General features: G+C 40.7%; 1 protein-coding gene across 2 annotated transcripts in view; it reads right to left on the bottom strand.

Annotated features, from left to right (window-relative positions):
• Positions 1-26,701, bottom strand: part of RSBN1L (round spermatid basic protein 1 like) — a 51,875-nt gene extending 25,174 nt beyond the window's left edge. Inside the window, exons 1-4 of one of the 2 annotated variants that reach the window (XM_064142548.1) lie at positions 25,980-26,697; positions 12,398-12,511; positions 1,549-1,809; positions 1,166-1,230 (exon numbers count right to left, since the gene is read on the bottom strand). In XM_064142548.1, coding sequence (XP_063998618.1) covers positions 1,166-1,230; positions 1,549-1,809; positions 12,398-12,511; positions 25,980-26,619 — 1,080 coding nt within the window. In that variant the 5' untranslated portion in view covers positions 26,620-26,697. Of the gene's footprint in view, positions 1-1,165; positions 1,810-12,397; positions 12,512-25,979 lie in introns of both variants that reach the window. The other variant, XM_064142547.1, reaches the window with a different exon arrangement.
• Between the last annotated feature and the right edge of the window lie 42 nt (positions 26,702-26,743).

The following is a 26,743-nucleotide window of genomic DNA, read 5'->3' as shown; positions in this document are numbered from 1 at the left end:
AATATAGGAGGTGGAGAAGGGAATAAATAACCACAAATATATTTTACAGAATAATTATATTCCATGGTAGTAGATGTCTTCTTAACCAGCACTGCAAAGGTGCTCTTGCAGCAGCACTCAGTTCTGCATATCCTTGTGCGTAACACACACCTGAAATCTGTCCATAAAAGCAACTGTGTTCCATGCAAATGCTTATATGTAACGGAAGAAAAAAACAAAAGGTATGTTTTGGATGAGAAAGATGACAGCATAACTTATATTTGAACTCTCCAAGACTGCCTGAAAAGTGAAGAATAATTTTAAAATACTCCATACAAGACGTAAATTCACAAATAGGGAGTTAAACAGGCAACTGTGAGCTGAAGCTCCTATAATGAAAAACGGGATTAAGATTCTTCATAAATTCTTTCAGAATATCTACACAGGCTTTACATAATATTCATCACCAAGGCAGCAATTTAAGAAGGTTTGAATTGTTTTTTCCTGAAAATATTTAAAACAATTCTTATGCAACAGTAACATTCCTATGACAGCAAGGTAACAAATAGCAGAGACGTTAATCAGTAGCTCTTTTTCAAAGAGTATATAGTAGTTTCTCTCAAGAAAACAAGAAGAGAGGAGACTCAAAAGCTGCCTACCATTTTTGCCACATAACTAAACAACATTCAAGAGAATATAACTTGGAAATGCAAGATGGTAGCTACCTTAACTCACCGTGGTATTCTCCTTTAAGGATAGATTGAGAAGCCTTTAACTACAGAAACAACTAACTGCACTCTACAAGTTGCATGTATAACATGGAGTGTATCAAAGCATTTCAGTTTTGTAAGTTCATACAGATAAACTACAGAACACAGACAGCTGTGGCTAAATCAATTTTAACCCCCCAAAACTCAGTTAAGCTTCAGCCACAGAAACAAATCCAGAGAAACCTACACACACATGCATGAAAACATGTCCCTTCCTCCATAAAATCCAACTCTGTGTCTCAGTCAGGGTCCTTGTCTTCAAGACTGCAGAACTTATTTCTTAAAGAATACCCTTGTTTCTAGTCTTCTGGATCATCCACACAGCACAGCTAGTAGCAACTGCATTCTAAAAAACCCATTTGCAGTTTTCAGAAACCATCATACGACTTTAGAAAGTAAAATGTGTAACCTCTTACCTGAGCATGAAAATTTGACATAGTCGTTGTCTCTATATCTTTCTTTCCCAAAATCTCCATTTTCACTGGTGAATTGGGAAAATTAAATGAAAAGTAGTCTAAAAAGTCAGGTAAATAAGTAGCTGCCCCATGAACAATACCCATTACATAGTAAGCTGCACAGTTTTCATTTTCACTAAAAACCAGACCCACAAACTCTTCAGCAAATCTCTCCATCTCCACAGGAGATAAGTGGGAGAGTTCATTACTGTAGGCATGGATAACTGATGCACCTCCGTTAGGCTGGTGCTCAATATGAATCAGCTGTTTGAACTCCAATGTGTCCAGCCTTTTGAGTTTATTTTGAACCCGTGGCTCCTTTAACGAGACAAATGGAAACTCACTGTTCTCTGGTATCTTGGACTCATAGTCCTTCTTGAGATCCATATTTTTCCCATTGAAATCCTTAAGATGATCATCTATGATGCCTTTGGCTTCCTGTTCCTCAATATCAGAAACCAATCCTGAGCAGATGGTCTGAATGGATTTGCTGTACATTTTTGGACGCTTCCTCTTCTCATTCTCTTTATGTTTCTTTTTCTTTTTCTTCTTAACTTTTTTAATCTGTAGCTCTTCTGCATTGGTTTTAGGTTTCTCCTTCCCACCTGTTAAGAGGGAAAAAAAAAGATCCTAAGTATTTTCATATAGCAAATACATTTTAAAGATCAGGATTTGAGGTCAAAGGCCTCATCTTGGCACACAAAGACCAGAGACCCTTATGAAGGATCAACAACACATATCTGACTGAAACCAAGTAGTAAGAGACATCTGCATTCCCATTATGACTGACAAATAAGCTAGGAAGGAGGAAATCACAAAAACCCTTCATTTTCCAAGGCTTCTTTCATGAGTCAATCCTGAGTCACACCCTTTAACTTGTTATCAGCAATTACTATACCAGAAAGTTCAGACATTACACGACAACTGTCAACAAACATTGCCAAACAAGGGGTTTACAAACGGTCAATGAATAATCAGCCATCATCACCAAGTTGTTCACAAGATGCCACTGCCAGAACCTACCTTGTCAGATGGCTCTATATAGGTTTTTTTTCCAGAACTAAATAAACTGTTGAAATACATATGGCAACAGCTAAAAAAAAAATCCTGCACTACTTTAAGAACAGTAAAGGAAACAACACCCAAACTAAAAAAAAAAAAACCAAACACACAACAAACACCTGATCCAAACAACCAACTACCCATTTCATACCAAAACCTCACAAAACAGAAACTAGCTTCAAATTTACAAAATATGCAATCTGAACTGAAAACAAACTGTACTTGCCTAAAGCCAAACAGTACTGGTTCAGGGATCAGGTGTTGCAGTGCTTTCTAAGATTAACATTCCCCTTTGGTAGCCAAAGAAAGTTTGTCACTACACTGTCCTGAAGTCTAGAATTTGAAAACACTTCACAATTTGATAAATCAAATTACCATACATATTACAACACAAAATTATATTCATAACAAGCAATTTAAGGTCAGCAGGTTCAGACACATAAATTGGGAAGTAGCGAAGTTCAGTCTTACAATGAAATAGATCATTTTTATGTAGCCTCAGATTCACAAGAGTTGTTAGACACTATCCTGTAGCAGATAATTCTCAGTTTGTAATGCTCAGTCCAAGTAAATCACAAAAGTCCTTAAAATAATACAAGCAAAAAACCCCATGATAACTGTTGGTACACAGAATCACACTTCCCGGATGACAATTAAGAGGTCTGGATACGGATAGAGAAGGTGCAGATTATGTAAAGAACAAGCCATTAGGGCACTTGTCTCTGAGCCTCTTGAGGTTTGTGACAGCTGCATACCTCTGAGATTTCTGAAGTGGAGGCAGGTGAGCTAGATATCTCTCTAGGTTCTATTTTCTTAAGTTAGGGGGAGGGAAGGAGTGTCCTGAGGTCACTCATTTATTACTCAGCCTAAACAAGGAAGTGGGCTCTAGGATTTCTTAACCTAATCCACATAGTTAAGAGCTTCAAAGACTTCCTTCACTCCAAATCAGATTTAACACAGCATATTCTCCAAGCATAATTTCACTTTTAGCTAACAGAGTTCAACTACCAAAGGGCACAGTATCCTCACGAAAATTCCTCCTTTCATTAGCAAAACCAGCCTGGGCCTCTGGAACAGGACTGCTTAATTTAACAGATGCAATATTCACCAGTTCTTTGTTAACATTGTCTTTCTGCCACAGAAATTTTTAAATCTAGTGAGTGTGGAAAGATGAAAGAAAGCAGCAGCAAGCATACAACCAACTACTTCAAACATTAAAAGGAGTCCTGAAAATACTTCATTGATGGTGCCTGGGTACTTGAGTGACATGTCATCACCTAACAAAAAACCCTTACTGTTGCCATTCTGGGATTCTGTAATGGTGCCATTATGGCACCAGGTCCATCCACAGAGAAATAAAAAATAAGAAATTGTCCATAACAGTAGGAAGTTCCATAACACAGGTTTAGAAATCTCAGCTTCAAAATATGAACCACAAACCAGACCATTTTTCCCCTCTTGCTCACTACAGGAATATGTAACTGAAGAGCATCCAAGAGCCTAAAGGTATTTCATACTCTTAAATATGCTCCGATTTACCATTTTAAAAATTGGCTTACTCCAAACATGGAAATTCATTGCTGCATTGACGGATAAAGAAGTCAAACCAATACGTTATTTAGAACATAGAAAATATGGAATTCTAATACTGAATGCTGCAGCAAGGTGAGGCAGGAGGAAACGTAGGTTACTGTCAACCCACTTCACTTTTTCCAAAATGGAGCTCAGACTTTCATAGGAAGCAGTCACTTAGATCTGTGTCTTTATGCATATAGCAAGGAAAGGGTGGAAATTTATATTCACTGGTTAAAGCAAGAAGCTATTTACCATGGCAAGAGCCAAATTGTTCTCTCATACTTTACCATGCCTGTAATCACCAAAGAAAGCCTGAAGACCAGAGATCAGCATCTCTTTGTCATCACAGAACATTCAGCTATTCCTTTCCATTATTACCAGTTGAAGTACTTACAAAAATTGGTATGAATCTGTAACTACACTAAGCTACCTCAAAAACTGGTGACTTCCATTTCTACAAAAAGGAATATTATCTGACTTCCCCTTTCACTCCATCCCCCCTGCCTTTGCACAGCAACAAAAACTCCAGATAACATACACAATTAAAATCAGATAGATGGAATGCAAATCTATGCTAAATTCTGCAAAAGGTTTGCACTCAAAATAGATTGTAAAAATATGGTTAACTTGGTATAGACTACATAAGTACTCAAAATCTTAAAAGGTAAGCATACTAAACCATTTAAGTCAAGAACACTGGTGTTTCTTTTCACACACCTCTGTAAAACCTTCACAAGGAGGAAAAAAAGCTCATAACCAAAGAATAAAATTAATTCTTTTTCTGGTATTCAGTACAGTCCACTCTGCAATTCGAAAAGTCATTTACTGCTCATTATACACAACTTTTGATCAGACTACAAAAGCTCTGTTATGTACACACATATCAAGTATACCAGTTCATCAGCATACACCATCCCAAATCATGAGAAGTCGCTAAAATGGTGTGCACATTTGAAATCAGATAAATACTTAACAGAAGCCTCTCACCTGTAAATGCAACTCTGTATCTTTGGATTTATGATCTGACTCAGAGTCCTGGTCAATGGCTTGATGTCACTGGAAACAACCAATAATAGGTGTTCCTCAGGGGTCAATACTGGGATAAGCACTGTTTCACATCTTTCTTTGCAGCACAGCAGAACTGAGGCACTTTGAACAACTTTGCTGGTGACAACAAGCTGTGTGGCGTGGTCAGCACACTAGAAGGAATGGATGCTGCCATACAGAGTAACACTGACAGGCTTAAGAGGTGAACCACTGCCAATCTCATGAAGTTCAACAAAGCCAAGTGCACAGCCTGCACACGGGTCAGGGCAATCCCAAGCACCAAAACACAAACTGGGCAAAGAACAGATAGAAAATACAATTCTAGGAAGGATGACTTGGGGGTATTGGTTGATGAGAAGGTCAATATGAGCCAGCAACATGCACTTAGAGCCCAGAAAGTCAACGGTGTCCTGATCTGCATCAAAACAAGCGTGGCCAGCAGGTCAAGGGAGGTGATTTTCCCCCTCTACTCCACTCTCACAAGACCCTACCCAGAGTACTCTGTTCATCTCTTGAGAATCCCCAACAAGGACACAGAAACATCTAAGAGTGGGTCTGGACCTGGGTAAAAAAGATGACAAGAGGGCTAGAGGACCTCTCCTGCGAAGGCAGGTTGAGAGAATTTGGGTTAATCAGCATAGAGAAGAGAAAGCTACAGGCAGACCTTAGAGCAGCTTGAAGGAAGCCTACAGGACAGCTGGAGAAGGACCTTCTACAAAGGCATGTAGTGCTAGGACATGGGGAAAAGGCTTCACATTGGAAGAAGCTGGATTTAGATTAGACATTAGGAAGAAATTCTTCACTGTGAGAGTGGCACAGCATTGGAACATGTTGTCCAGATAAGCTGTGGAGGTTCCAAATCTGGGAGTGTTCAAAGGCAGCCTGGATGGGGCATTGAGCAACCTGGTCTAGTAGGAGGTGGCTATGCCCATAGCAGCAATGTTGGAACTAGATGATCTTTAGGGTCCCTTCCAAGACAAACCATTCTAGGATTCTATATAGCAAAAATTATAGAAATGAGGTAATTTTTATTTCTGAAACACTTTGAGACCAAGACAGTAACAATCCCCGAAGGAACAAAAGGCTGTACAGCAAAAAGCAATCAGAAGATCTATAATGGGAAGTAGCAGACAGCCCTGAACTGCTACTTGCAACTGCAAAGATAAATAGAAAACTCAAACTGGGGAGTGTCTGTTCTTGGGAGACAAAATTGGAACCACTTTTTCAAAGGACTGATAGTACCAGAGAGGGAAAAATAAAAACTTAAAACATGGAAGTCAGAAGACAAACAGTATTCCAAATGTTGTTTTGGTTAAGGCTTTCTTGTTTGGTTTTGGTGGGTTTTTTGTTGGTTTGTTTGGTTTATTCCAAAACACTAATGGAATTAGAGACTTAAAATAAATTACATACTAACAAGAAAGAAACAGTTCTCTAAAAGCACTTCAAGCGAAAACTGAAAGGTAAGATGCCTTCAAAATGGGATTAGTTGTTTCCAGACTTTTTCAATTTCACAACACCTTATGCTACTGTATACACAAGATAAATTCTGTCAAAACCTCTTTGTTTTCACACTGGCGGCAAATGCACTTAATTTTTAGATACTTCAGACACTGTATTTTGTAGAGAAAATTACAGTTAAAGTATAATATTAAACTTAATATTGAAAGACCAGGGAATTATTAAGTTCAATTTGTTCAGCTTTCAGATGTGGGCACATGATACAAATTAACAATCTAAGAACTCAATGCTCCTGGCACACAGTCCTCCACTGTTCCTGGTACTGACTGATGCTCGTCTGATCATGCAGTAAATTGACTTCACAGCTCAGCAGAAAACGATTCACTTTGCTACTAGATCAGTGAACAGAACTGGTTCACAACATTGTCAAACAGGAACGAGGGCACAGAGACCACTGAGAGCAGGCAAGGACAAACAGCAGAACCCATTCCTCAGCAGTAGCTGCAAATCGTTTGGCCTGCTTAGCTACACTGCCCACTGTACCCTCATCAGTCCACCCCACACACTGAACAGGGCTGATTTCTTAATGCTAAAAATATAATCACAACGCTACCTTAAACACACACATTAGGTAGACTAAGTTTTCCTATACCAAAATTTTGAACTTTTAAATTTAACACTGAATTTATACAACTTACTCGTTTGAAGGCAAGATTCTAGTACATTTAACTGCAATATGGATCAGACTACAACTTTTTTCCCCATCCTTTATTTGGAGTGTGGATGGTACTGTACAGTGTTTTGCTCCTCAAAATGCTTTGATATTAACATATGTTCAGCTTGAGAATATTTGTGTTCAATTGCTTTAGCACACAAAGTTTTCTTGAGGAATACAAGCATAAAATGAAAAGCTGATTTCTAGAAGTAGTATTTCTCAGCAAAGTTAAAATATTATTTCACACAACAAGTAGGCAGTACATTTCTAGCCTAAGGCTTCTGCTCAGCTGAATTTCAAAGACAGACTCTGAAGTAGGTGTTTTAAAGCTGCTCAGAAGTTGCAGAGACTTCAACAGTAAAATGAATTAGTTTGCTGAAATCACTGGGCATTGCTGATAGCAGTCCCAGTAAGCATTATGATCTTATCCTGCTTTTGCATTAGCTCTAGAGAGGAACAAAACCACACTCATTCAGCTGCATATATAAAAATATTTTAAAGCAAAATGTGCTGCTTCTTCCAGAACCAGTACTGCTGCTTTGACACTTGGCTACATGGTACTGAAAAACCCGAAGTCACCTAGCTAATAGGCATAGAGAATTTGGTGAAAACACAACAAAGCAGTCCAAAAGGCTAAATAAAAATCCAAACTCTGTAAAGCTGAGATAGCCAATGTACCTTTGTTTTAAGGGAAATTTGGCTGCAGCAGTGCAGTGTTTGATACAACTGAATTTGTTCCAAACTCTCAAGTAGTTACTATTGAGGAACATACAATTCAAAACTTTCACAGCAGGCATTTCAAATAGTCCTCACCAGCAATCACAATAAAGGTGCATACATACAATACACACACACACACACACATGCTGTTTAAGCCAGAGCAGCATTTCTCAGCATGGTCAGAACACTCAAAAACATTAGAGGAGGAACTTAAGAAGTTTAGAAAACAAACAACATTAATAACACTAAATTGTTTTTTCCAGTTTTCTAGCCAACAGCTAGTAGCTTGAAAGGACAAGCATCATCTGTAACCAGTAATTAAAACCAATTTTCACTTCCTCTCTTTAGAACTCAGTCACCAAAATTTAAGAGCTGAGAAGTACTTGGTGGGGGGGTAGGAGCAGAGAAACAGTGCAGAGGAGTCCAAACATTTCCTACATTTTTCATCTGAAAGACAGGGAAACAGCATCTTATTCCTAGTTCCATGGCACAGTCACAGCAATAGCTATTCTTAATAGCTAAAACCAAGTTAAAATTAAAGTATTTAGCTTGTACCTGTTACCTCCCACTGCAGTACTACAACATGTTGTGCTTAGTAGTCTACAGGTTGGACATAGATAAGAAGTAACCTCTGGTTAATGTTTTTCACTTTCTTCACATATCCCCTTACGGACAAAGTATTTTCTAGCATTCTCACTGCAATCCAGACTAAAGCAACTGACATGCTAGAAATTTATGATGACTCATCTCTGCTACAGCTCTTCAGGCTGAGTCTTTAAATAGTCAACACAGAAATACCAGTTCAAACCACAGAAGTGTCCCTCTGGATTTTCCAGAGCGTTTGAAGTTCATAATCACAAGCAACTAAAAAAAGATAGAACGGGGCAGCTCAGACACCATTCACCAACCAATAATAAATAAAATACACAGCCATAGAGTGTGAACACAAGAAAAGCCATCCAGCACAAGTGAAAACACAACAAGCCTTTTAGAACCTAAAAGCTCTCGACAGTAGCAGCCAGATAGTTAACTGAAAGAATTTATTTATTTTAACATATAATTCATTCCCAGTTTCATTTTATATATTTCTCAATAGACAATTTTAGAGAATGATTTGATGAATTAATGGAAAATGCTGCAAAATAGTTCAGAAGAATGAGAACAACTGACTTCCTAATGGACTTCAAACATGCACACAGAACTCTGAAAAGGCACAAATGTGCAGCCATGCTGCAGATACAAAGAATGAACAAGATCTGTCACTGACGGGATGATGCAGCACATAACTTCAAGGTGTTTCACTATCTTGTGTCTGAGCCTGAGAAACAAACCAAACAGCAGAAGTACAACTGAGCACTGCCAGCTATATTTTTCAATTTATAGGCTTTAAAGATAGACTGTAAAACATCAGAAAAGTCAGGCCCAAAAATGTATCAATGTTCTGGTTTTTAGAGAGCTGACAGAATGAGACTCTCACACAAGTTGGAAAGAAAATCAGAATTATATTTTAGAAGAATGATATAGAAAAATTAGAGAGAATGTACAGCAATTCATAGTAAACCCCTTAAATCTTCTCCATACTCAAAACTATATCTACAATTCCCAATGCTCTTTTTCTCCCTGTTAGTGTGTCTGCCTGCCGTTAGGCTGGAACAGGGCCACTGCAGCGATAACGAGGCCCATTCCCTACATGTTTACCTAGATTAAGTAGCTCCCACCAGTGACAGCAGGCAGGAGGGAAAGCAAAGGAGAATGGAGCTGACCTCCCGTGAGCTTTATGCAGAGACACCACAATTACGGGATTGAATAATAAATTTTACAACTCTTCTAGTCCCTAGAGAATTTTTTAACCCTATTGTTTCCAACCTACTACAATAAAATAATCCTATTTTATGCTGTCTAAGCTCTCCCTGAAATTGAATAGTCATAACCACCTCAAGAACAACTATTTAAGACTTCCATAAAGCAATACTTGGAGGAATAGGATGTGATAAAAGTTGCTACAAGGATATCTTGATTTCTGTCATTAACTGCCTCTTATCCATCAGAGCCAAACTGGAAAATCCTAACACCTCCTATACCCTTTTCCAAAAACTGTATTTATGAAAGCTTCAATATCTTCTTGTAAGAATAACCTATCTGGTTACTTATCAAGTTCAGAACAGCAGAGATGTTCTACACAGCCCCTCTATAAATATATTATTTAAGACCAAACATTCTCCCTAGGTATTATTAGATCTGTATAGTAAGACTTGCTGTCTTTGCAGCTTTCATCTGCTGAATGGCAAGTGATAGGATGAGAGATACAAAAGGCTCGTATGCAAACAAAACCCCTGAAGAACCTCACTGCTGACACAGTTAAGTATTGCATAGTCCGTTCTTTTCACAGGAAGTCACCAGCTTACACTGGTAACTTACACTCATGGTCTAAGCTGATACCTTGAGATCTGATCAACACAGGTTTTAAGCTGTCACAGTTGCTAATCTGTTACTTGAAGCTGTGCTTAGAGTATGATATGTGATGCAGTAATCATAAGGTTCCATATTTCTGTCCTCATATGAGCATTCTGAATAACCTGTTTTGAAGATTTGAGTTTCTTGTTTGTAAATTAAAATCAACATACTAAATATATAATTTGCTTCTAACTGCAAAAGTAGAGTCTGAAAATAACTGATAAAAAAAAAAAAAACAGTCTACCTAAATAGGCAACATTCTCTCAGAAAAACTCATGCAGCATGACCTAGATAAGCGAACAGTGATGTGGATCAAAACTGGCTTAACTGCTATGCTGAAAGGATCATCTGCGCAGTCCAGCTGGAGCACAACTGCTACTGGAGTAATGCTGCTCTTGATACTTTGTGCCAATTTTATGACAATATCATTAAGTATTTTCACTGAAAGCCAGCATGCTGGGACAGAGCACCTCACCAAGTCTGCAGGTGATACAAAACTGGAAGGAGCAGTTGATACCACAGGGTTGCACTGCCAGAGACCAATCTTGAGAGACTTTAGAAATGGGCCAGCCCTGCACCTAAAAAGAATAACCCCACATGCCAGTACAGGCTGGGTCACAACTGGCTGAACAAAAACTCAGCAGAAGAAGATTTGGTGATCCTAGTGGATGACAGGTTGACTATAAGCCACTGGAGTGCCTTCGTCACAAAGCAGGCCAGCAGCCTCCTGGCCAGGATCAGGAAAAGCACTGCAACAGAGAGCAGATAACGATTCTTTCCCTCTGCTCATCACTAGCAAGATACATCTGGAGTACTGGGTCCAGTTCTGATAGAGATGCATGTTCACCAAAGGGCCCCAAAAATGAGTAAAGGAGCAGAACATCCCCCACACAAGAGAGGCTGAAAACAGTGGATTGTTCAGCACAGAAAAAGAAAGCATAGGGAGAGAAACAATTTTATGAATGTGTACAAATACGTGAAGAGATGGTGCAAAAAGGTAGCCAAACTCAAAAGCACTGACATTGGAAGGGACTTCTTGATAACATTTAGTCTGATCCCCTTGCTCAAGCAGTCACCTAGAAGGGATTGTCCAGGACTGTGTCCAGAAAATTATACAACCTCTGTAGGCAAACGGTGCCAGTATTCATCAACAACTTTCAAGTGTGAAATATCTTGGTTTTTGCTTACAGTCTCACAGAATTTCAAATGCTTTAATTTGTGTGCACTGCCTCCCATCTTGTTGCTGATCACTGCTGAAAAGAGCATGGCTCAGTCTCCTTCATTCCCTTCTATTACATACACATTTGAGTCTTCCTGTCTTGTCTTTTCCCAGCCTTTCCTCATAAGAAAGGTTATAGAATAGAATCACAGGATGAGGTGGTTCAGAGCCCCATCCAATTTGACTTTCAATGTCTCCCGGAATAGGGCATCTACCACCTCTCTGGGCAACCTGTATCAGTGTTTCACCACCCTCACTGTAAGAAACACCTTCCCCTAGATCTTTTTCGCTCTTTTTCAGTTTAAAGCTATTACCTCTTTCTGGTCTTGTCACAACAGGCTCTCCTAGATGCTCTGGTCCTTTCACCAAAAGAGTTCCTTTTAATCACAAGACAACTTTTTTGGTCAAATGTATATACTGGGTGTCCAGAGAAATTGTGGAGCCTCCATCCTTGTTGAAGATACAAAGAGTTTGACAGTCTTGAGCAATCTGCTCTAGTTGCCCCTACTTTGTGCTGAGCTACATCTGTTCCAGTCTAAATGACTGTGCAAGAGAGAAGAAAACTAAGTAATTTATTTCTGGGAACTAATTAGAACAAGACATCTTTTACTAAGAAATGTAATGAATACGGAACCACAATGTTTATGTATTAAGTAATCCCTCATCAAATGTATGCACATTAAGCAGGATGATCCCTGTCTAGAATGCCTGCTCTTTAATACTACCTTGATGCTAAGAAAGTTGATTCCAAATTTTTGGTGATAGTTAAATTTTTAATCCCCAACTTCTAACACAGTTGACAAAAAAATGTTTAGAATGAAGTTTTAATTTGCAACCCCCACAACAACAAATTCAAGTTAAATAAAAAATGTACTAAAATTCAGTATCCAATCCAAAGACTTTAGAGTGTTAGAATCAAGTACTACTACATATTTGAACCTACCTTTCTGCAATACTTTGACCTCTCCATTTTCTTTCTTCATTTCATTCATTATTTTGTGCTTCTTCTTCTCTTTTTGCTTCTTTTCCCTTTCTTTAATTTTATCTTTGATTTGAGCTGAAATTTAAATATAATTACAATTAAGAAGGAATAGAAAACTAATTGTCACATGCATGTTTCATATTACTCTATTGTAAGCTCTATTAAGAGGAAAAAATGAGGAGCTATAAGGAAATCTGAGCACTTAAAATATGAAAAGCTAATATTTATCTGTTGCATAATCCAACATAAGCTTAAGTCAGACAAGTTTTGTTCAGTCTGTTAGAAACACATGCAACAACTCAGCATGCTTACAGTTTTTGATTACACCTACCACCTTCTCTTACTTTGCATCTGTAGTCAGCTCTTAATTCTTGACATTCAAATTAGATTCATTAGGTAAGAAATGGTGAAAAAGACTATGGCTTGTATTCTTCCTAGGTGCACATGTACACTAGAAACCTCACCTAACTATTTTCTGGAGTCAAGAGGTTTTTGCAAGTAGCCTGAAATTAAGATTTGTCAGCTGCAAAATATTTCACATTAATTTCACAGACTACATAAATGCATTAACAACAGTAAAATGTAATTAACAGAAACACATGAAGTGTCTATTTGTATACACTAGTGCTTTCCTTGCTTACTTACAATCAGCAGCAGCTTACCTAAGCAGCCTCTTTATTGACTTCAAGGAGACAAGGCTTAACCGGGCTCTGAGTGTCCTGGTCTAATGAGGATGTCCCTGATGCCTGCAGGGGTGCCAGACTAAGTGACCTCTGGAGGTCCCTTCCAGCCCCGACCATTCTATAATTCACTTTCTTGACAAGAAACTCCCAAGTTTTTAAACCACTGTCATACAAAAGCAGAACCCTGAGGAATGCTTTTTACATGAAAAATACTAGATTCCACAATTTAGTAATTTCTAGGAGCAGTCTTTCAAGTATAGGTTAAGTTTCATTTTGAGGTCAAGCATTTGGAGAAGGCACATTTTACTAGACTTAGGTGTACTGCAGCCAGCACCCTCTGACTATTTTTTGCCTGAAACCAACTACCTGCTCCAAGAGTTTACTGAGCTTTTTAACCTCCCCATGGAAAGACGAAATTCATTTCAAGCTTCTACATAACGCTACGCGTCAGAATGCCTTCTCAGCAATTCATCTGAGACAATCTTAACGTTTTATTTATGGTACTTGTACTATAAACCCTGCATGGAAGCCAAGACAAACCCAATTTCCCCCAAGCGTTCACACAAAACAGTTAAAGTAGGTATCTTCAGTACTACCAAATCAGAAACATTACTCAGAAAGAAAACAGGTCTTCAGATGCAGAAGGCAATACAGAGTACCCCACAACTAAAGTACTTTGTATGAAGCATGCCAGCAGTTCAAAGATGCAAAGCGTTAACAGTAATCCACACAAATAAATGATGTAACAGTGACTCCGCACCACTTGTATCTTTCCTTTCAAGAGTCTTCTAGTAAGGGGACAGAACTTGGACCCTAGCACCTGATAGGATGAAGAACGTATTTTGGAAAGAGGCTAAGAAAGAAAATAAAAACTACAAGACGTGACAATTGAGATGTGTATGCTGTCTATCCACAGATGGAGATAAGAAGTGTGGAGAGAAAACAAACTGTGGTGGCACAAAAATAGTAAAGAATAAGGTAAGTGTGCTTAAAACTGTTTGGAAGATGTAATCTTAAGTAATTCTAATAATCATACCCAAGAACAGCCTTCAAATGGTTCAATGAAAAGGGATGACAAAGCAGATTCATCTGTACACCAAGCCATGGAATACAGACAATTTTTTCAAAGCAGCACAAATCTGTACTTGCTCAAAACAATTTAAACAGATGTGAAACTTCCTCTTCAGCCTGCTTCCTCCCAAAGAGAAACTCCCCGAATTCAAAGTGCAGGAGATTTAGAAAAGTGCAACACAAGTTTCAGTAACACTGAAAGCAGACGCTCACTCAGCAAGTAGGCAATTGATTTGTAACCTGCACCGAACGCTCAACTCAGGATTATAATTATCATGGAAAGACTAGATTTTATCTTAGTATTTGCACACTGTGAAGAGACACATTTGACTTCTGCTGTCACAAATCAAGGAAAGATTGAGTAGCATATACAATGCTGAACCTTGTTGAAAAGGGGACAAGGGAAAGACTAAAAGAATTATTTATTGCAAGGCTTATGAATAGTAATCACAGCAAATTAATATTCCAGATTTGTCAAAAACACAAGTAAATACAGACAGAGAACAAGCTAAAACCTTTTAAAGAGCCTCTACCTTACGTTTACATCTATACAGCAATTAGAAGAGTCAGTGCTGAAACTTTCCAGACAAAGGAAACAATGGAAGTGTCATATGACCTTGTCGGCAACAGCCACAAGCAAATCATACCTGCAGAGACTGCAAATACAATATAAGTGCAGATGAGAAAGGTCTGGAATTTTAAATTTAAATATTTCCCTTTTAGAAAACACAGTACAGTAACTAAACCACTGTACAGCCCGAGGCAAGTAAAGAGCAGTTGAGAGTCCCAATTTAAAAACACAAATTCTCAGGATCCTTCCTTCAAAGCCCACAAGATAGATAAGCCGCAGATAGCACAGGTGGCACCACCCCACGACCCGAAAATCCGAGAATAAATACTGAAGTCAAAGGTTAATATAGTTGTTGTTTTTTTAAGTTTATGTCAAAATTATAGTAATTTCAGGAATTAATACTTCATTCTTAAATGTATTCATAGTAAAGAATATTTTCTAGCTTGGCTGGCAGAACTTAACACAATTCTCAAACGAACTTATAGAGCTTTTCCTTACTGAGAGATATTCCTTTTCACACTTTTCAGTAGAATTTAATGGGATGCAAAGATTTAAAAAAAGAAAAAAAAAATCAACCAGATTATTAAAATAATGAGTTTACCACAAAATCTACTACAATTTAGCTATGATGTCTCCTCAAAAATCAGTAAATCTAGAAACATCCAATAGTCATTATAATCAGTGTGATACAGTTCAGTACAGACTAGAGCTCTTGGGGACTCTTTAAATGCACCAGACCTCATCTCTAGTATAAGGTACCCATCCTCTTCAGCTGCAAGTAATTTCAGTCCAAATATCACCTTCCCAATCAAGAAATACAAAAATTCTTCATAAAAATCCTGCTTTAAAAGAAAATGCCTTCAATGCTAAGCAATTAATAATCCACATGTCATAGAACAACCAACCAGTAAGTGAGCTTAAAAGACCATTCCAAGTTTTTGACAGCTTTAAGGTTCACCAGTAGCAGCGAAAACAGATTCAAAACATTAGGTCTCTGCTTCATTTGTAAGGCAACAGCACCTCAAAGTAGTAAAAGGTATACATATGTTCATACTAATCTTTCCATGTCCACAGAATAGTCTGCTTTCAGCTTTCACCAGCACAACTTCCAACTTTTTTTTTTTTAATTAATAAATAAACAAAAAGGCTTGAGCTGCAGAAGGAACAGGCTGGAATGACTCCGTAGGGAAATAACGTAACACAAATGGTCAGCAATCAGGCCAAGAGAACATCGAGTACCAACAGCTATTGCATCCATATGTCACAGCAGCGCAACTGTCACTGGAATAGTTTCTATTTTCACAATGCTGCAACACTGCAGCTTGAGAAAAACAATTAACAAGTTTGTTTTGTACACTAATGAGAAGATTATGTCAGTTCCAAGTCAGATAAGGGACAGTTTCACCCAGAGGGTGTTCGTTCCACAAAGCCAACATACTCAGATGTAGCAGTGACTAGCAGCTAAACGCCTTTAGTCCGTAAGTGCTCGTAGCAGAGTACCATTAGTTTGGGCAAACAAAGGGCTAAGTCAGTCACAGGAACAACTCAATACTTGTGCTGCATTGCTGTTGCAACTTTTTCCACACGGGCTGTCGGGATGGGTTTTGAGTTAATTTTTTTGTTCTTGAGTTGAGAGGAGGTGGGTGAGGGTGGGAGGAGGGGGAGGTTTGGGGATTTTTTTTTTCCTGGTGGCTTGATTTTCTTTTGGCCTTTTTGGTTTTGTGGGTTTGGGTTTTTTTTTGGGAGGAGGGTCCTTGGTCTGTGGTTTGGGATTTTGCTGTTGTTTTTTTTGTTTTCCTTTCGGCTTTTGGGATAAGGGGGTGGAAGTGGGATAGGAAGGTGTTAAAAAAGTTGTAGCCCCAGTAAAAACTTAATTAAAAAAAATAATAGGCACAATATATGTTCCATGGGAAATCACAAAAACCGTTTCTAATAAACCTTTCAAAATCCATGATTGTATGTGAAGCCATCTAAGCATATTCTGACTTTTCTATTTTAGTAGATATTTAAAAGAGCCTTTCAGCAGTATAACCTTCACTTTTAACAAAGCTGCTCTCTTAAGGAATAACCAAAAAATCAGCCTAGCTCCAAGGAGCAAATTGAGGTCTCTCCATGTCAGGAGAAATGTCAAGACCCAGTCAGCATGGGTTCAGGAACAGTAGGTCCTGCTTGCAAACCTGAAGTCCTTCTGTGACAAGGTGACTCGATGGATGAAAGACAGTGAATGCTGCTTATCTGGACTTCAGTAAAGTCTTTGACACTGTCTCCCACAGCACCCTCCTGAAGAAACTGGCTGCTCTTGACTTGGACGGGTGGAAGCTTTGCTGGGTTGAAAAAAATGGCTGGATGATTTGGCCCAAAGCATGGTGGTGAATGAAGTGAAATGCAGTTGGCAGCCAGTCACACGTGGTGTTCCCCAGGGCTCAGATTTGGGACCACACTTGTTCAATATCCTTTCAATGATCTGCATGAAGGATTGGGTGGTGTCATCTGCAAGCTTATTGAGGGTGCAAACTAGGCAGAAGTATTGATCTGCTCGAAGGCTCTGCAGAGGGATCTGGCTGGGCTGGATCCATGGGCCAAGGTCAGTTATAAGAGGTTTAACAAGGCCAAGTGCTGGGTCCTGCACTTGGGTGACGACAACCCCATACAGTGTTACAGGTTGGGGGCAAAGTGGCTGGAAAGCTGCCCAGTAGAAAAGGACCTAGGAAGGCTGTTGACAGAACACAAGCTAGCACTGTGCTCAGATGGCCAAGGAGACCACCAGCATCCTGGCCTGCATCAGGAATAGCATGGCCAGCAGCAGTAGAGAGGTGACCATACACCTGTACTGGGTACTGGTAAGGCCACACCTTAAATATCAGGTTCAGTTTTGGGCCCCTCACTAAAAGAGGGACATCTGAGGTGCTGGAGCACGCCTAGAGAAGGGCAAAGCTAGTGAAGATTCTGGAGAATAAGTCTGATGAGGAACAGCTGCAGGAACTGGGATTGTTTAAACTGATGAAGATGAAGAGGAAGCTGAAGGGACACCTCATTTCTGTCTACAACTCTCTGAAAGGAGTTTGGAATGAGGTGGGGGATTGGTCTCTTCCCCTAGTATCAAGTGACAGAACAAGAGGAAATGGCATGAAACTGTGCCTGGGGGGGTTTAGGGGAAAAATTTCTTTCCTGAAAGAGTGATCACACATTGCAACAGGCTACCCAGAAAGTGGTGGAATCACCACCGCTGGAGGTGTTCAAGAAACGTTTAGACATGTCACTCATGGCACTTTGGAACATGGTTTAACAGCCATAGTGGCAATAGGTAAACAGTTGGACTCAATCTTAGAAGTCTTTTCCAACTGAAAGGATTCTGTGAGTTTATGCTAATCTGTATTTTACACTTCTTGTAACAGTGACACAATTCCAATTCATCTCTACAAAATAAATCAATGTCATGACTGTACTTTTAAAATGCAGAGTTCTGTAGGTGTAAGTATCCCTGTTCAGCAGAAATACAGCACCCATGGAATGAAGACATTACTACATGCCACATTCAAGTTCACACTTTTGAGTGTTACCACAAGGCCTTTGGTTCTAATGTCATAGAAACAGTACACCCATGAATGAAACACAGCAACAGCAGTATATTAAAAGTAGTACTACATACAGACAGGAAGAATTCCACTGTGAAGTGCTCCGCTTCAGTATCCCAAATGGCATCTGAGGAATGTTTTCACTTTACAGTGAATCCACATGAAGAACTCTAAGTGACATGCATGCTTCCTCTTCAAATCCAAGTTCCTCTTTTTCTGGATGTTAAATATGTATTGCATTTATCAATTAAACAGCCATTTACAACTAAAAGCTATAGTGAAAGTTTTCTGTTCTCTATCTTGGAAGATACCTTCTGGTATCCAAGTAACAAAGGAACACAAATTCATGCACCACACGATTCAGATTTCAGGAATCTAACTGGTCCTTTGCATCTACCTCAAGCTTTCTATAGACAAAAAAGTAAATTGAGTGCATACAGAACACACCAAGTGGGAAATGCCCTATTGATGATTAAGTGCAAGGTGGCCGCTGTCCTATCATGACATTCACATCTTAAAGCCAATTCAAGAACTCGAGCAAGTCCATTTCAGCACAGAAAGAGGCAAGCTTTACAACCTCCTCGGATGCCAAAGGCTACAGCTGCTTTGCATCACTTTTCCAGATGGTAACCCACATTAGTAGTCAGTCACAGATTTTGTTCAAAGTATTCTGCCTCTTTTCCTTCGTTTGATTTAAGGGCTGTCACTGCACATCAGGCATAACATTTACAAACTACAGCTAACGGACACATCAACACAATTACACCAACAGTATTATAACTAAAGAGAAGGGGGAGGAGGTGGGTAGTAGAACACCAGTTGCTGTGGTGGTAGGCTCGATGGGGCAAACATGGGCTTATCCATGCCCAGATATATTCCCCTGCCCCCCCTCCTTTTGTGCTGAGGAAGCAACCTTGGGTGGGGAGGGAAAAAATCCCTGGCTTTGCCTAATATGGTGAGGCCTGGCAAAGTGCCATTTCGATTGGCTAATCTATGTCCAATGCCCCACTAGTTACGGGATGGATATTGATAAAAGGGATGAGCAGGTAGCACTAGGCTGCTGCCCTCTCACTTTTGCATCCCGAATTTGCCTGGAGAGTTTCAAATGCCTGCACATGGTCGCCTTGCATAGTCCCCAGCACGACACTGTGCTGAGACCGTGCACACCTCAAGACATCCTGCCTGCCCCTGAAAGTCTTCCTGCTAAGACTACAAGTCCTGGGGACAGACAGATTGTCCAGAGGAGATGGGGACAAGGTCAGGAATTGTCCATCTCCTTTCCAGAAGCCTAGGAGAGATCAAGTCTCAGCGGCCAATTGGACAGACTTCCACGTGCTTTGGGTACTGTCTGATTTATAATTTTGTGAGTAAATACTTAAAAGCCTCTTCCAGTATAATATTTGTGTTTGCCACTTTAAGAAATAAGTGATCTAGTTTTGCCTGTGCCCTGTGTGTATAGATTTCCAACCTGTGCATATTCTGAACGTGTGAATACATTTCTGGTGAGTTTTAATGTTAATAAACAGTTTTCATAGTTATTAACAACCATTACCTGGATATCAAAATTAATAAGGATTATTAATTCTGCATAATCCTTCACAGCTGTCATTCCTTCCACTGGCACTCTCCCCTCTCTCTTCAAATACCCATAAAAATAAAACCTCAAGAAGTCACATTTACCTGGTTATGCAAATACACTAAGTATGTTTAACACCACTATGTTAACCATTTTGACACCTGCACTCTTAAGTCACACGAGGGACACTGGAGAGCAGACTTCCCAAGTTAACGAACATGAAGAAAAACCCATACAGTATTTCTGAAGCCAAGAACAAACAAAACACCACCATGATAACAAGAAGTATTTGGCTGACATCCGATCCAGTAATTACAGATTAAAATTCAAGATACGACTTGCCCTTACCAGGCAAGAACATTTCTTCAAGTTCTCCAACAAATGGGAAGACAGATGCCCTTCCAAATCAAAACACTTCCAGGAAATTTAAATCTAATCTTTACAACTCCTCTAATCTTCACACTTCCATGAGAAACTTTCAACAGGCAGAACTGAATGAACTGAGTTTAAGGTCAAGCACTGGGGACCTGCATCAGAAATTAGTAGTGGAGAACGTGACAGCTGCAAACAAGGCCTCTACAAAAGGTTTCAGATCTGATGCTTCACTCTATTGGTCTTGTCTCAGCTAAGAAAAATTCTACTGGTTGTAGAATAATAAATTTCTGCTCTATAAATGACAGAGCTGTATTCTGGGGTACAGAAGGGGCTTGCATTGTTCTCTACCTTAGAAAACAGGATTTTGGTTTGCCTACCAAAGCTTCATGGTTATTTGACAGAAATTAAAAAGGGGTGGAGTCACTCAGGAAAGAGACACACTCTTCCAAATTCACCTGGATATTGGATGCTTAACTTGATGTCACTATCAGGTCTCAAAAGTAAACTACATATCTCAAATACCCAAATCAATCTGAGAAGTCCTCCTTCCTCTTGTATCATCTACATAAGATCCCAAACACTTTCTAGACATTGCAGATTATAGTGCAATATCTAAACGGAAATAGTTCAGAAGAGAGTGATCAAGAGGCCTCAAAAAGCATGAAAATGGGTGTCAAGCCACAAAGTAAAAAAAGTCAAAGGAAATACAAGCAAAGCGAAGGAGGAAGTGTTCAGCAGAAGTTAAAAGAGACAACCTAACTGGCAAGACACATAGTCTCGGTTCAGTTATGAAATGAGCATTCCACTGGATGCAAAGGACACTTAAACCAGAAAAGCATAATTTCTTGACAGCTTAAAGCCCCCAAGTGTCATGCAACCCAAATCAGTGAAGTCATCAAGAAGAATGAGCAGTAAATACCCACTTGAAAACTAATCTATTCTTTAAAGATAGCAGGACAAAGGAAAGAGAGGGGGGGAAAAAGCATGCTAGATCACCATCTTGGAAAGTTCACTCATTTATTTAATATCAACACAAGCTGTAAGGCCTCATTATGACTCTGTATCTTATAGGTCTTTCTAATTAATTAGAAGACCAAATAAATTTGTAAATTACTCGTTCAAGACAGAAAATGCAAAAATTTTCAAGAGCTATAAGCGTATCAGCCATCTTTGCTATAACCAAACTTAACATCTTCCTATCACAAACAAAAAGGTGCCTCAAAACTAGGCTCTCTCACCTAGCAATCAGTATTGCAAGCAAAGGACAAATACCAGCTCCTATAATCAGCTTTTTTTGGTGAAAAAAAAAATCTTCTCACCATTTCCTCCTCACTGTCAATATACCCTACAACCACCGCAGATTAAACTGCAATTAGGAAAATAATATTGGTGCTACTCAAAGTCATGTTAGCAGTTTTCCAAGTCCAGACCACACATTTATACACTCCACATCACTGCACATCCTGGTTCCCTGGATGATCTTGTCTACACCACAGTCCCTGCAATCCCATGAGACAGATTTTGCCATTCTTCCTTCAGCTTCATTCCTCATTTTCTCCAGTACTAATGTCTGTACATGCCCTCCCTCTCTCATCAGTGTAAGGCTTTTTCTTCCAGCATATGCACACATCCTACTGACCAGAACTGTGACCCTTCCTAATTCAGACACACTGGCACTCTTGTCAATACAAGGTTCAACTGGGAATTCAACTCCAGCCCATGCACCTCCACTTTGGGTGTGAAGAAGAAAATGGAGTTTTTACCTTTTTCGGAGCCTCAAATCAAGGAAACCATATAAACAGAATAGTGGGGGTTGAAACAGACCTCCAGAGATCATCTTGTTCAAACCCCCCCACGCACAGGAATGCAACCAGGCAGATTTTGAAGGAGACACCACAACCAACCTCTCTAGGCAGCCCATTCCTGTGCTCTGTCACCCTCAAAGTAAGGAAGTTTCTCAAGTTCAACTCAAACCTCCTGCTTCTAGTTTGTACCAATTGCCCCTTGTCCTATCACTGGCCATTACTGAGAAGAGCCCAGCCCCACAACCTGCACCCTTTAGGTATGTGAATTTGTAAGATGCTCTTTCAGTCTTCTCTTCTATAGGCTAAAGAGACACAGATCTTTCAGCCTCTCCTCCCAAGAGAGATGCCCCAGTCCCCCACCTAATCGTCCCTGTGACCTTCCACTGGACTCTCTCCAGTAGTTTCTTGTCTTGAGCTGGGGATCCCAGAACTGGATACAATACTCCATGTGGAGAGGAAGAACTTCCCTCCCGCTGGTCACACTCGGAACACAGCCCAGAACACTGCTGGCCTTCTTGGCCACAAGGGCGCAATGCTGACTCATGGTGAACTCTCACCCCTTCCACCTGTTTATCTTTTCATACTCTTTTTAGAGACTTCTGCACCATAGCTTCCTCTGCAGAACCTTCTTTCTGTCAGTTACAACACTCACTTATGTACCCACTCTGAATGCTACAAGGGAAAAAAAAATCAATACCATCAGTTCCATATCAGCAGGGGAACTTTCCACAGCATCAAAAGCAAAAGCGTTGTCTAACTACAAACTCCAGGAAAAGACACTGTACTTGCCTGCATTAGATTTATTATTAGAAAGTATTACCAGGTGCACGTACCACAGCTTCTACAAACTCACATTGTTACACAAAAAGGGACATATTTCACTCTTACTCTCCCCATACATATTCTGTGTGTGCAAGCCTCTTGGGTGGTATGGGTTTTTTATTATACAGTATCTTCCAAATTCACCCTGATGTCACTCTTGTGGGGTGCCACATTTTTCATTCTCCTTGTAGCCCACCTTTCCTCTAAGCTTGTCTTTTGTACAGCACCTATGTATATGCCTTTTGTCCCAAAACAAGACCAGAATAAGCTTCTTCTTGCACAGCTTTTGTGTGCTAGCTCCCCTTATTTCACATCAATATCTCAAACTGACATGTTTACTGTTGTAACCAGAGTCTCTGTGGCATCTTCTCCCAGTCTACACCATAGTCCCAGCAAGCCCAGTTCTGTCTATTCCACCTACCCACTCCACTATATCATTCTCCTTTTCCCTCTGTATTAGGATCCTGCACACACCCCCATCATTCTTATCTCTCTGTATCATAACCGCCTTTCTTCTTTCCTCTCTGAAAAGTAAATTATTCACAGGATTAACAGCACAAACCTGTTCTTTAATCTACAGTCAAATATCAAACCACTTAAAAAAGGCTGGCAGCAGAACATTCAGTGCATCACTTATTTCTTTACAGCCCTCTCTGCAAAAAAACCATACAGTTTGATGAATACAGAGATTTTTAATTTCTATAGGAAACTATGCCCTAAAACTTTAGCTACAAAAACCTCTTCCTTTACAATTCTAAGAGTCAGATGCTCAAGTGGTATTATTTGTCTTGGAAAACATTATTTGTTGCCTGCACTTAGGTTTTCAGGAAATAAATGAAAGGTTAAAAGATCTGTTCTAAGCAAACAGCAACAAAAGAGTCAAGATCTTGTGCCTGTCAGTATGTAACTTCTGAAGAAACATTCTTTCCAGATTCAAGGTGCAAAAATCTCCTTTTTCAAGATGAATCACCACTTCCAGAACGGACCAATTAACAATTACTCATTTGACACCACCAGTGTCAACCACCATTTGATTCACCAATGTGCAAAAAAAGAAGTTTAATTATGTTACTGTGATGTTACCCTTTGAGTGAATATAGCTATTGTTTCCATAGCTTTGCTAGAAAGCTATTGGGCAAGTTTTCAGCAGCTCTCCTTGAAAACTGGAAGGTTTCACCATCATGCGTGTACTGAGTATCATTTCTGAATATTTCTCACCAGTCATCTTTGTGGCAGAAGAAAAAATAAAGTAAAACACCTGAAAGTACTGAAATGCCATACTTATATGCCAGCAACTGAGATCTCAAGAATAAAATGGTACATGCAACACACTGACCAAAAACCAAGTAACTGAAAAAAAAAAAAAAGAGAAGGGAGTAAACCAGAGACTAAGGTACTAGCAGAAATTAGTGGAAAATGAAATAAGGTAGCCAGTCAACATAATCAACAGATAAAAAGGCATACTGATATCAATAACTACTCTCTACAAGCTTGGCTCATTTAGTAAGTACAGGTATAGGCCACAATTGAAGTGTCCATGATTTATCTCTTTTGGAAGATAGAAACTTTCCTTTAAGTAATGTGGTGCACATTTCAAGTTCTTCATATTTCAATGTAAACGCAAAAGCATCAACATAGAATCATAGAATCAACCAGGTTGGAAGAGACCTCCAAGATCAGCCAGTCCAACCTATCCCCCAGCCCTAGCCAGTCAACTAGAACATGGCATTAAGTGCCTCAGCCAGGCTTTTCTTCAACACCTCCAGGGACGGTGCCTCCACCACCTCCCTGGGCAGCCCATTCCAATGCCAATCACTCTCTCTGGCAAGAACTTCCTTCTAACATCCAGACTATACTTTCCCCGGCACAACTTGAGACTGTGTCCCCTTGTTTTGTTGCTGGTTGCCTGGGAGAAGAAGCCAACCCCCACCTGGCTACAATGTCCCTTCAGGTAGTTGTAGACAGCAATGAGGTCACCCCTGAGCCTCCTCTTCTGCAGGCTGCACACCCCCAGCTCCCTCAGCCTCTCCTCATAGGGTTTGTGTTCCAGGCCCTTCACCAGCTTCGTCACACTTCTCTGGACATCTGGTTTAAAGGTCACTTGAGAGTGAGAAAGCATACACTAGAAATAACACCACGTTCTTTTATCTTCTGTATTGCCTTTTAGTTCCAAAGACTCTACTGCTGATCACATCAGCAAGAATCTAAGGAAGAACTTATTCTAATACCTTGTCTTACCAGGTATGGCAAGACAGGCCTGAAGGTCTTTAGGATTTCCTGGAAGATATTAGCCCAGTGATTTTCACAAAATAAGGTAAACCTAAAGCAGCAACTCAGTCAAACTTCAAAAGTCTAAGTATCTAAATTTTAACTGCACACTTTTTAGTATTTGATGACACTGCCTCTGAAAATTAATACCCTAATATCTGATATCATTTGGATTTTAAAGTTTTTTCCAACGTGTGGTCTTCTCCATTTCCTCCTCCCAACAAAGACAAATTCAGCTTTGTTCCAGATCTCCAGTAAATTACTAGGCACTCTTATTTCCCTAATAGGTAAGAAAACCTAAGGCCTCTGGCAGCTTCTAGCTGACGCCATCGCTAATTCCACACCCCCTTTTTTGACAGGATTGACGGCAGACTAAGCTGTCATTGCCTTCTCCACAAACTTACACAACGACAGCGCTCTCCTCCCTGGGTCTAACATGCAGTCCACAAGCCTAACTATCCTAGGCTCCGTAGATAACAGGGTGGAGGGGACAGGTAAGGCCTTCATGAAACGGCACTGCCCTGGGGCCAGTGTGCTGAGGCGTGGCGGGGACAGGCAGCCATTCTAACGGCTCGACCCAAGTACTGCAACCATTTCCTGCTCCGTCAGGGTAGCTACTGCTGCTCCGAGCACCTTCACGTACAGCACCATACCCAGCGCGCCCATCCCGGGCTTGCCGCCCCTTCCAGCTCTCCAATCTTCCCCATCCCAGCCTTCCCGCCTCTCCGTCTCCATTAGGCTGAGGGCAGCGAACGACACCCCGCGGGAGGCGCATAGCCCCTACGCTCGCCCCTCACCTTTCGGCAGCAGCAGCTTCACCTCTCCGTTCTCTTCCCGTCCTGCTGCGCTCAGGCCCCCGCCGCCATCTCCCACCGCCGCGACCAGCGCTAGGGCCCCATGCTTTCTCCTCTCCTTGTCCCGTTTTTCCTTCGGCCTCTTCGGCTTGGCGCTCCCTCCGCCAGCGCCGGCCACCCCACCGCTACCGCAGCCCCCCGCCTCAACGGCCAGAGCCAGGCGGTGACGGTGGTGGCGATGCTGGTGCTGTTGGAAGGAAGAGGAGGAGGAGGCGGACGAAGGCAGCAAAACGGCGGGCGATAGTAGCTTCCGGGGCAGTTGAGAAGGGAACGCGAAGCTCCCCGCGCTCCCGGAGGGGCCAGAAGGGAGCGCCGGGAAGCCCCACGCGGGGGCATTGCTGTAGCTCGTTACGACCGCTGGCAAAGACAGAGACTGCTTGCCGCTCCCACCACTGCCGCCACCACTGCCCCCTTCACCGTTGACACGCTTAGTACCCTTTAGGCTCCTCTCATCGGCTGCCTTCATCTTCTTGGCGGCTGGCTGAGACCCACGGGAAACCTTCACGTCCGGGGCCGGCCTGGCGCTAAACGACTCCTGCTCAGGTGACGCCGCACCACAAACAGGACTCGACGACTCCGCCATTTTGGGCTCCTGCTTCTATTTACTCTCGGCTCGCCTCAACCGACAGAACCAGGCGGGATGGGGGGGCCACACTGCCTCGCCCAATGGGCAGGGGAAGCGCCGGAGAGACAGAGAACTCTACCAA

Source organism: Pogoniulus pusillus, chromosome 4, assembly GCF_015220805.1.
Source record: "Pogoniulus pusillus isolate bPogPus1 chromosome 4, bPogPus1.pri, whole genome shotgun sequence".
Lineage (NCBI taxonomy): Eukaryota > Metazoa > Chordata > Aves > Piciformes > Lybiidae > Pogoniulus > Pogoniulus pusillus.
Note: the sequence above shows the minus strand (reverse complement) of the source record. Positions and strands in the feature narration are given on the sequence as shown.